The following is an 11,501-nucleotide window of genomic DNA, read 5'->3' as shown; positions in this document are numbered from 1 at the left end:
CACACACACACATACATACATATACACACAGTATATTTTACTTATTCTTACATCATTTTGAATTCTGTTGTTATTGAACTTTGTAGCCCCAATGAAGGGAGTGCACTTTAACCCCTAAAACGTGTTGACTTTGTAATAAACTTTATCTTATTTTACCTTGGAGTAAATCTGTTATCTGGATGATTACATTTGGTGTGGTCCTTTGATCTGTTTCCAGGTGTCACTGTGTGATTGTACTGGGGCCCCAAATGTCCTTGTTCTGGGACTTCAACTGTCAAGTACCATTATTTTGTAAAACCAAGTAGCAGTCATTGTTCCTTTACCCAAAGTGTCAATGTGCCATTGTCATGGGACATAGATTGTGAAAATGTTATTGTTCCCTCTCAATGTGTCACTGGCCTATGACCCCAGCTATCAATGCGTTATTGGTCTGCAATCCCAAATGTCAGTATCTTCTTGTTCTAGAACAGTTCCGGGACCCATGCTAATGTGTGTCATTGAACTCCTGAGTCAGAATATTACTCTTGATTCTCCATTTGTCATTGTTATGTTATTCTGTAATACACTGAATCTCTAAAAATACATGGAATTTAAAACACAGATTTTTGGATCCAGAGCCACCAAATTTATAAATTTGTTCAAAATCTTTTTGATTCCTAAATTGACACTTACCAGCTACGCCAAAACTATACGCCCCAGTAGTGCCTGGCAGCTTGAATGGTGGTGGGATATACTTCTGAAACAGAGATCCCCACTCAGTGAAATTATTGTCCCCAAAGAAATACAGAGTATCTGCAAGAAAAACCCGGGATAATCTTATAGCTCAGTAGTCAACAACACACGTCCTCATTGCCAAGCACCACACATCTCTGTTCTCAAAATCAAAGAGAAGAAGGGCTCATGCACATGGGTCTTAAAAAAATGCCACTTATAAAGGTGTTCAACATTTTTTCCATCTGTAAACGCACCTCTAAGTTAGCCTTTGTGGCCATGCACGCATAGGCGTTTACAGGTGTATATATTTGAAGGGAAGCATTTGCAGGCATAAAAAAAAAAAACGAACATTCTGAGAGAAGCTTATGAACGTAATTTATGCGCATAAACACACACGTATGTGCATAACCACTATGGCACTGCGTCACTTTATTTGACAATTGCGCGGCCGTGCGACGTTGTACCCAAACAAAATTGACGTCCTTTTTTTCCCACAAATAGACCTTTCTTTTGTTGGTATTTGATCACCTCTGCGGTTTTTATTGTTTGCGCTATAAACAAAAAAAAGAGCGACAATTTTGAAAAAAAAACACAATATCTTTTAGTTTTTGCTATAATAAATGTCCCACTTTTTCTTCAAAAAAGCAAATTTTTTCCTCAGTTTAGGCCGATATGCAATTTTCAAAACCTCGGTTCAGCCGAGGTTTTGTTTTCTTAAAGAGACATCTGCTTTGTTTGGTCTATTATCTGGTAAGGAGGCCCTCTACGTGGTGACGGCACACTTAACTTGATCTATTCACCGGGTGGTTACTTGTTTGTGCAATCTTTGTTTGTTCACAATGTGAGTGCATCTGTATTTATTGTGAACACAGTCATCATTTTTGTCAGTATTACGCTATGTCACTTTTTTGTTTTTTTGGTCAACACTAAACAATTATTTGTGGAATCGATGCCAACCCATGTTTAAGAGATTTGCAACGCTTACATCTCATCCTGCAAATCAAAGGCCCGGGCTGGGTTATTAGCCACCTGCATATTTGGCTTACAATCTGGTAAGCATGTTTTTCACAAGATGATGGTACACTTTCTGTGTTTAGTCACTGGTGAACATCTATCAAATTTCCAGTTGGTCACAATATTTTGAACATTTTTTTACCTATTCACCATTTTTTCAATCACTATTTTTGAACTTCACTAGCGCGATTTTCTCATTTTTTATTTGTATTTGTGTTTATCCCACATTAAGTGTGGCTTCGGGACTGGTTCACCCATATTTATTTGATTAGTGCAGTTTTATTCCCTTTATATATAAATTTTTTACATATCTTTGGTAAAAAAAAAAAAAACGCAATAAGCATATATTGATTGGTTTGCACAAAAGTTATAGTGTCTACAAAATGGGGGATAGATTTATGGCATTTTTATTATTTTATTTATTTTTTTTTAACTAGTAATGGCGGCGATCTGCGTTTTTTTATTGGGACTGCGATTTTGCGGCGGACAAATTGGACACATTTTTGGGACCACTGACAATTATACAGCGATCAGTGCTATAAAAATGCACTGATTACTGTATAAATGTCACTGGCAGTGAAGGGGTTAACAGGGGGCAATCAAGGGGTTAACTGTCTTCCCTAGGTGTGTTCTAACTGTAGGGGGGGACGGGACTGTCTAGGACGAGAGAGAGATCCGTGAACACACGATCTGTCTCTACTCCCCTGAAAGAACCGGGATCTGTGTTTACACACACAGATCCCAGTTCTCGCTCTGTCACGATCGATCGCGGGTGCCCGGTGGTAATGGCGCCCGCCGGGCACTTGCATCGGCTCCGGGCACACGCTGTGGGCGCGTGCCTCTAGAGGCCAAAAGGTGAAGCGACATAAGGTAACGTCGTTTCGCCCAGCCGTGCCATTCTGCCGCAATAAAACTGCGGCGGCTGGTCGGCAAGCAGTTAAATGTATTCCAATGGCCAGAATTAATATTCTGTTCAGTACATGTATTTACACTCAAAGCCACATGCACATAAACATGTGTACTAAGAGACATTTTTTCTGCCACGTTTGCAGCAGAAGAAATCCAGCATATTTTAAGCATACATTTATATGTCAAGTGCACTGCAATGGATCCCAGTCTAAAGAAAATACAATAAAGTTTCCTTTTCTAAATGTAAAGTAGGCCTGGAAGGAATTTCTCTCTCCAAAACTGTTTTACTTCTCCCATTAAAGTGAGTGAAATTTGATTGGATGCTGAAGGCCGTTCACACCATTGCTTTGTGGTTATTTTCTTGCATCTGTGACTCCGATGCAGTGCACTAAAGCTCACAGCAATACAGTATGATATATCATATACTTTGTGGTCCTTGCATTACCAAAAATTCAACAGCTACAATTTAAGGTACATTGTGGTGCATTTGGCAGACCAATTAAACGGATGGGTGGCCTGGATACAAAGCACTTTAAAGCATGGACATACAGTGCTTGCAAGAAACATACTGCATCTGAATGCACCAATGTGCACAGGACAGGCCCTCGGGGGTTACAACGCTACATATCATCAGTGCTCTGCCGAATATCTCCGACTATCATCTGCGAAAGTTATTGCTAAAGAAAACGCAACCTACCACATCCCAGTGTCTTCGGATCCTGCGGTCTCAACCAATGCTCTACATACTCCTGAAATGGGACATCCACTGCAAAACAAACAAGGGAGACAAGATGGTAAAATAGGGGACATGGTTTATGTGTACAATGTAAATATTTGTTGACTTTGCAATCAGGTGAGTTGTCTCTTGAAGTAGGTGCAAATTGTTCATCGATACCCATGTTCATGGTGCATTTGTTATTCCAAGTCCATTCAAAATTGATGTTTTTGGGTAAGCACCAGTCCAGTACAATCATATTCCCCTTACAAACACCTCTAGGACCACAATGTTTTCATTAGTGTGTCTGTCTCTCCCACAAAGCCAAAATGAAGGAGTAACTCTTTTGCACCAAGACACTCTTTAGCCTTATGAAGGATCCACCTGGGTTGCTTGACACCATCTTTGGAGGAACGGGGCATTGTAGTAAGGGTATTCTGAATCTGAGCATTTTCACATAAGAAGGGTGCTAGAAACCACATTAACTTAGCTAGATGGTCAACCAACTGTTCAAGCTGAAGTTCACATTCAGAGAAAATCTGGGTGGGGGGGCCCGCGATGTTTGCTGGGAAATTCAGGGAATATATGCCCTGAATCAACTGCCAAATGTACACATTTGACTAGAGTGAACCCTCATGGAGAACTTTTCATCCATGCGTTGGCACCAATTTATCAAGTGGCAATTGTATAATTTAAGTATGAAAAATGTAGAACTTCAGCATGGTTTTAATTGTTGCCTGTGCTTTCCTGTGCCGGTGATCAATACAACCCCCCCCGATTCCTTGTCCTGGTGTCACAACAAAAGAGAAACCCCAGAGTCCCAGACATTAATAGAACTATACTGTAGAAGTAGGGGAACCATACCACGGATGTGTATTTTTGATAGGTTTCATCGTAAGCTGTTAGTAGCCAGAAGCAAAGAGTTGGGATCTGGTGTAGTTACTCCCAGTGGAGGATGTAAGTACATGGAGCGAGGAGTGAAAGGGTGCTGTCCCCTCCCCATTCTATGCAAAGTGAAGAAATAGCACATCAGTTGATTCTTCAGTGCAATGCAATCACGCTGTCCCAAAGGCCATATATAAAAGGAAATCAATCCAGGATTGCTGCACTTTAAAATGTATGATATGTATCTGAAACACTTTGTTAAGGTTTTGTAACTTTCATATGTATTAATAACAATACATTTTAAAGTGCAGCAACCCTGGATAATTATATAAACATTATATATACACACACACACACACACACCTCAAAATGTCAAGTCCTGAGCCACAAGCCAGGCCTTAAGAGTTACTCGCCACCAGTTGCCCCACCCAACCCCCACCCTGCCCCTAAGTCCACCCCTAAACATGGCCTCATCAGTGCCCATCATTGCCGCCTCATCAGTGCAGGCCCATCAGTGCGGCCTCATCAGTGGCCATCTGTGCGGCCTCAACAGTGGCCATCTGTGCGGCCTCAACAGTGGCCATCTGTGCGGCCTCATCAGTGGCCATCAGTGCAGCCTCATCAGTGGCCATCTGTGCGGCCTTATCAGTGGCCATCAGTGCGGCCTCAACAGTGGCCATCTGTGCGGCCTCAACAGTGGCCATCTGTGCGGCCTCATCAGTGGCCATCAGTGCAGCCTCATCAGTGGCCATCTGTGCGGCCTTATCAGTGCAGCCTCATCAGTGGCCATCAGTGCAGCCCATCAGTGCCCCTCAATGCAGCCTATCATTGCCCATTAGTGCAGCCTATCATTGCCCATTAGTGCAGCCTATCATTGCCCATTAGTGCAGCCTATCATTGCCCATTAGTGCAGCCTATCATTGCCCATTAGTGCAGCCTATCATTGCCCATCAGTGCAGTGGGGAGGGCTTGGGAGGAAACTATCAGGAGGATCTGGCGGCCAGGTCACACAGAGCGGGGATCTCCCGCTGAGAAACGGCTTCTATAGGTATAGCTGGCCGCTGTCAAACGAAGTCCCGCCTCCTGGCCTGGCTACTCTTATAGACAGCACACTAGTCCAATGCTAAGCCAGGAGGCAGAACTTCATTTGTCAGCGGACGTCTATCCATATAGAAGCCGTGTCTCAGCCAGAGATCCCCGCTCTATGTGATCTGGCCACCAGATCCTTCTGACAGTTTCCTGGCTGATTGCTTCTGGGCTTCAGGACATCTGCCAGAAGCGATCAGTCCAGTCCGCTCCTGCTCCCTGCTACACTAATTTCCACTCACCAAATGCGAGCAGAAATTTTAAGGGGTATATATATCCCTCTGCCATATTATGTCCCACTCCATGCCAGGGGCCTTCCAACAACATTCCCAGCTGTTGACCTTTACATCCAAAAAATGCCCACACAAAGTATATTTGCTGCACTTACCTGATACATTTCAGGAAATGGCTTAACGCTCACATCACAAGGACATACATTCCATAGTCACTTGACATTACACAGTCGATCACATTTAGTGGACAATCCGTAGTAGTCACATGTGAAAGCATATCCAGCACCTTTAGCAGCCATCTCCCTCTAACAGTCTCTCCTCCACCCGGGGGCATTAGTACTGACAGGACTGTGCTCCCTGTAGTCACCTCCTCACTAGGTACACCTCTTCCAGGAACCCTCCAGGGAAGCAGCCTAACATAGGGACCTCATGGCCAGGGCCTACACTTGTGGGTTACATCTACATTAATGCAGAGTGTTTAGCTCCAAGTGTTGCTAGGCCTCCTCCCAACCTGGTGTATAATGGGACACTGACTCATCCATGACATCATTGCAGGAGGGCTCTACCTAAAAAGGGGCCTAGCACCTGGTGACCTTACTTACACTATTCTGGTACAGAACCACCTAGTGGCAAAGTAGCTAACTGCACCTGTCTACATATATATTGATATTGGCAAACCATACAAAATGCCGGCCTTCCCTATACACACAAAGAGGGGTACCCCTTCTTAAAGGCTCACCTTTTTCATAGGAATAAGTGTTGGCTGTACTCAAGCGCACTAGGTGGTCTCCATATGTTTTGAGAAGGTGATCCTTCCTGCACAAAGTCCGAAACTCCTGGGGGAGGGGAAGGGAATGGTGAGAAAAGAATGGAATGAATGGCAAGATTTAAGCTGGGATGTGATTGGACTCACAAATCAGCAAATCGCCACTTACCGAGTTATCTGTGATTCCCTGCAGAATAACCGGCCTCCTATAGGCATATCTGTCATGGAGAGAGATATTAAAGGGTCAGTCCACCCAAGTGATGAAGAAAATCTCCCTGTAGCCGCACATCAAAATGATTCCCATTAATCTTATGGCAACCTCGGCCTGGGCTTCAACCAGGCCCGGTCCGATGCGTTTCGCTCTGCCCCTTGGCCCTTAATCACGGGTATCTGTCACACCAGGCCCCACTAGTATCTGACTCATCATTCTGATGGTTAAGCTGATTATTTTAAAATACAACAAACAAGAAGATTTGTGTAAAACTTTGGAGCTGAATACAACTGTTCCAGGATTCAATGTGCCCGCAGTTAAAGTATTATTTAGCAGTGGTCCGATAATTTAAAGGGATAGCAGAGCTGTACTGCAAGTTACTATTATGTATGTACATTGGACACCCCCCCCTTACTCACTGTTCAATAAACTCAGCGTAGGTGATGGACCCATCTCTCCTCTCCACTGTACAGCTCTCCTCCTCCTGTACTGGGGAGTATTCATTCCGCAACCTGCCAACGGAATGAAACAAAAATATTCTATAATATGATGTCAGCAGGAGCAGCACTGGTCATTTTAAAGCCCAAATAAACATTCAGTTCAAATCAGCTAAACATATTCCAGTGGCATAAAAAAGTAGAAAAGCCTGCAGAGAAAGACCACTGCTTTCTGTGGGGGAAGCAGTGGTCTCTCTGCAGAGGTCTGACACAGCCCCTACTGAGTCAGAGTTCTGCACTGAGGATAGAGTATGCACCTTGCTGTTTGAAGAGCTCTGACTCAGTAGGGGGCATGTTGGACTTCTGCAGAGGGACTGCTGCCTCCACACAGAGCAAGTATCCCCGTCCATGGGGACAGGATTTTCTACTCAGGGTGTGGATGCTTTAGACAAAAAAAAAAAGGGACTATAGGAAATGCCTGAAAAAAGGAACCTTCATGGCAGGATCAGCAGACATTTTAATAAAAGTTATAGACTTGATTGAAAACAATATTATGTGTCTCTTATTCCTTAGTATTTCGGGTATGTGGGATCCAGTGTCCCTCAGACTTGGTTCTGGGTTTTGTTATGATGGACTGAAGGGTCATCCCACAGATCCGGTTCCTCACATATTGGGAGAGCCATATTTTGATGAAGTTGGTGAGCATACCTTTTCTTTGTATCATATTTTTTTCTAAAATGAGATCAATTTACATATAGACTGCTGAGATTGTAAAGATGTTCTTCTTTTGATCCCAACGACAATCTAAATATACATTGAGATTCCCTGGGGAAGCAGAGTAATAGCTCTGCGAAACGCGTTGGATTACAATGTATCAATGAATCAAACCAATGTACTCTCTGTAAACAAGTATGATCTGACAATTCAAGCTGTTGTGTTATTGTTTACACACCGCTATATGTGTATGTTTTTATACTTTATTATGGTATTTTAGTAAGAGCCCTTTCACACTGACAGCGCGGCCGCATTAGCGGTAAAGTGGCGCTAGTTTTAGCGGCGCTTTACCGTAGCTTTAGAGACGCTTTTCGGCCGCTAGCAGGGCAATTTGAACCCCCGCTATCGGCCGACTAAAGGGTTAAAAGCGCCACTGCCCATTGATTTAAATGATTTTAGCAAATGGCTGCAATATAACAAAGAGTGAAACATTTAAGCAGGTCTGAATACTTTCCGTACCCACTGTATATATATATATATATATATATATATATATATATATATATACACACTGTATAGGTACACACACACACATCAACATACAAATCTACACTATACAGTACAACACAAAAATACTTTTCTTTCTGAATTGCTCACACCAGCCAACCAAGTTGCCTCTTCTGTTTTGTAATTTGTACTGGAAGGCGATGACTGGAATGTGATTGGCTGCTGGGACAACACAGACAACCCTTCTTCATGGGGTAACAAACGTGATTCTATTGCTGTTAGACCTACCAACCGCCGTCGTTCCCTGTACATTCTATTTCCTCATTCAGCGCCAGCGCCAAGAGAAGTTGGAGGAGAAGAAAAACGGTCACAAGTGCCATCCCGGCTACAGAAATCCACAGTTTGGTCGTTCAACCCAGAGCTGGAAATAAAATAAAAAAAAAAAACAGACAATGGTGGTAAATTGTAGTCTGATCCTCACCAAAATTCTACAATAAAAGCGTCTGCCAAAGCGCCTTATCTGATTTGTCCATTCTATATCTCTATGAAGGTTAGTAAAAATGGCAGTTCACCTATAAAGGGGAACACCGGTCTGAACTGACATATTACATTGATGTGGGGGCAGCAAGAGCTTCACTTTAATATCTGTACATCCATCTGATTGCATTCCTTTCCTTTGCTTGCCTGCCACTCCATTGGCGCAGTATTTCCAGGTATAGGGGATCATGTTACTCACTCCCCCTTCTCCCATGTGCCGGCACTTGGTGATCACCCCCCCCCCCACAGGCACCCAACACTGGCAATTCTACCTGTTCCTACCAGCATAACGCATGTATGCCGCAGCATGGCGGCTGGGCCTTAATGCCACGTTGCCCCATACGTCCATGGAGCTGCGCTGTACTGAGAGCACGCTCACTGCACGCTCCCAGCACTCTGATCTGAGCTGGGGTGACAGCCAATCACAGAGCTCATCTTTAGGATTGGCCAGCGGGAAACCACGATAAGGTGTTAAAAACTTAATATTACTCCCAAACCTTTTCCTGTCCTCTGCAGATTCACCAATCCAAACCTATTCCTCTTCTAGGAAGAACGACACTCAGCATCATTCAACCTGCTCCCTCTGAGCCTACGGCGCCCAGGCTCCGCCCCTCCCTAGAGTCGCAGAGGGATGCTGTAGAAATCGCTGCCATGTTATTGCTTGGCACTGCCCTAGGCAGCGTGTAGGATCCACTCAACGCCGGAGGAAGAAGATGGCGCAGAGAGCTGTGACATCACCTGACTGGACTGAAGACGATTGGAAAAAAAGGCATACTGTATATAGATTGTTTGTTTGTAGGGGTTCCAAGGAGATAAAAGGGAGCCCCAGCCAGGTGCTCACAAAAGGACTAGGGGGCGGTTGGACTATCTCAGTACAATACAACGAAAGTCAATTCACATATATGAGCAATCATGTAAAAAAAAAATTGATACACAATACATGACAGAAGTAACAGTAATAGATTAAAAATTAGGTGATGGTCCATGTGTATCACCAAGATAATACTCCCCTGGTGGAGAAGATCACAGTGGGATAGTTGGTCACGGACAGTATTTCTACTAGTTTCGCGGACTAGGCCGCTTCATCAGGAAAATATCTGCAATTTAATTAGCACATGATCAAAAACAATACATTTTAATCACATACAACAAAGAACAATGTTTCAAACAATATATAAATATTAAAGCTATATACAACTGTTTTATGGGGGCAGATACAGGACCGCTTACCCGAATCCCAGCATGTATAGGGCACAAAGCATCACCAGTAGGGGTCTCATATCGAGGGGCTGGAGTCTAGATGAGATAAAGTACATGGAATGGGTAAGCCATGAACTGAAAATTTCTCCCCCTTCTCACAATTTTCAGTTCATGGCTTACCCATTCCATGTACTTTATTTCATCTAGACTCCAGCCCTTCGATTTGTTAGTCTCCCCCGGTCGCCACGGGAGACCCCTACTGGTGACGCTTTGTGCCCTATACATGCTGGGATTCGGGTAAGCGGTCCTGTATCTGCCCCCATAAAACAGTTGTATATAGCTTTAATATTTATATATTGTTTGAAACATTGTTCTTTGTTGTATGTGATTAAAACGTATTGTTTTTGATCATGTGCTTATTAAATTGCAGATATTTTCCTGATGAAGCGGCCTAGTCCGCGAAACTAGTAGAACTACTGTCCGAATGTGATCTTCCTCACCAGGGGAGTATTATCTTGGTGATACACATGGACCATCACCTATTTTTTAATCTATTACTGTTATTTCCGTCATGTATTGTGTATCAATTTTTTTTTTTACATGATTGCTCATATATAGGAATTTACTTTCGTTGTATTGTACCGAGATAGTCCAACCACCCCCTAGTCCTTTGGTGAGCACCTTACTGGGGACCAGGCTCCCAACCCCTTTATCTCCTTGGAACCCCTACAAACAAAAATCTATATACAGTATGCTTTTTTTCCCCAAGTATCTTCAGTCCAGTCAGGTGACGTCACAGCTCTCTTCACCATCTTCCTGATGAAGCGGCCTAGTCCGCGAAACTAGTAGAACTACTGTCCGCGACCAACTATCCCACTGTGATCTTCCCCACCAGGGGAGTATTATCTTGGTGATACACATGGACTGTCACCTATTTTTTTAATCGATTACTGTTATTTCTGTCATGTATTGTGTATCAATAAACTTTTGTATCAATTTTTTTTTTTTTTACATGATTGCTCATATGTGTGAATTTACTTTCGTTGTATTGTACCGAGATAGTCCAACCGCCCCCTAGTCCTTTGGTGAGCACCTGGCTGGGGACCAGGCTCCAAAAAATTCTGGATGATGGTAGAACTTCTAACCGACCTTATCTATTTTTAATACTGTTCCTAGAGGCGATTCATAATTTTCAGGGGTTCCAAGGAGATGGAAGTGGGGGAGGGGACCCAAGCCTTAAAGGGGTTATAAACCCTTCCATGTACCCAGTGAAGTTAATGGCCTTAGGTGACACACAGAGATGAAACAGGGGGGGGGCGACCCCCCCCCCCCCCTTCTAAGGCTGTCAATCACAGACCGCCCCCCTCTGTCACCATTTTTTTCTTGGTGTCAGGAAAATCAATCAGAAGTGACTCATGCTGATAGCAGAGGAAGGAAGCAGCAGACAGAAATTACACTTAATGCTCTGGATTGAGACAAGTACATACTGTAGAGGGATATGCTTTGTTCATATTTCATGTCTGAGGTTTACAACCACTTTAAGTTGAACTGTAAAGTGGACCTGTGGCTTTGT

At 43.4% G+C, this 11,501-nt stretch overlaps 1 protein-coding gene across 3 annotated transcripts in view; it reads right to left on the bottom strand.

Annotated features, from left to right (window-relative positions):
* Positions 1 to 11,501, bottom strand: part of JMJD8 (jumonji domain containing 8) — a 28,755-nt gene that overhangs the window by 13,669 nt on the left and 3,585 nt on the right. For all 3 annotated transcript variants that reach the window (XM_073636280.1, XM_073636282.1, XM_073636281.1), the window contains exons 2-7: positions 8,480 to 8,612; positions 6,953 to 7,045; positions 6,492 to 6,540; positions 6,296 to 6,392; positions 3,335 to 3,403; positions 673 to 792 (exon numbers count right to left, since the gene is read on the bottom strand). In XM_073636280.1, coding sequence (XP_073492381.1) covers positions 673 to 792; positions 3,335 to 3,403; positions 6,296 to 6,392; positions 6,492 to 6,540; positions 6,953 to 7,045; positions 8,480 to 8,571 — 520 coding nt within the window. In that variant the 5' untranslated portion in view covers positions 8,572 to 8,612. The remainder of the gene's footprint in view (positions 1 to 672; positions 793 to 3,334; positions 3,404 to 6,295; positions 6,393 to 6,491; positions 6,541 to 6,952; positions 7,046 to 8,479; positions 8,613 to 11,501) is intronic.

The sequence above is a fragment of the Aquarana catesbeiana genome, linkage group LG06 (genome assembly GCF_042186555.1).
Source record: "Aquarana catesbeiana isolate 2022-GZ linkage group LG06, ASM4218655v1, whole genome shotgun sequence".
Taxonomy (NCBI): Eukaryota; Metazoa; Chordata; class Amphibia; order Anura; family Ranidae; genus Aquarana; species Aquarana catesbeiana.
The sequence above is the reverse complement of the archived record's forward strand: the minus strand, read 5'-3'. Positions and strand labels throughout refer to the sequence as shown.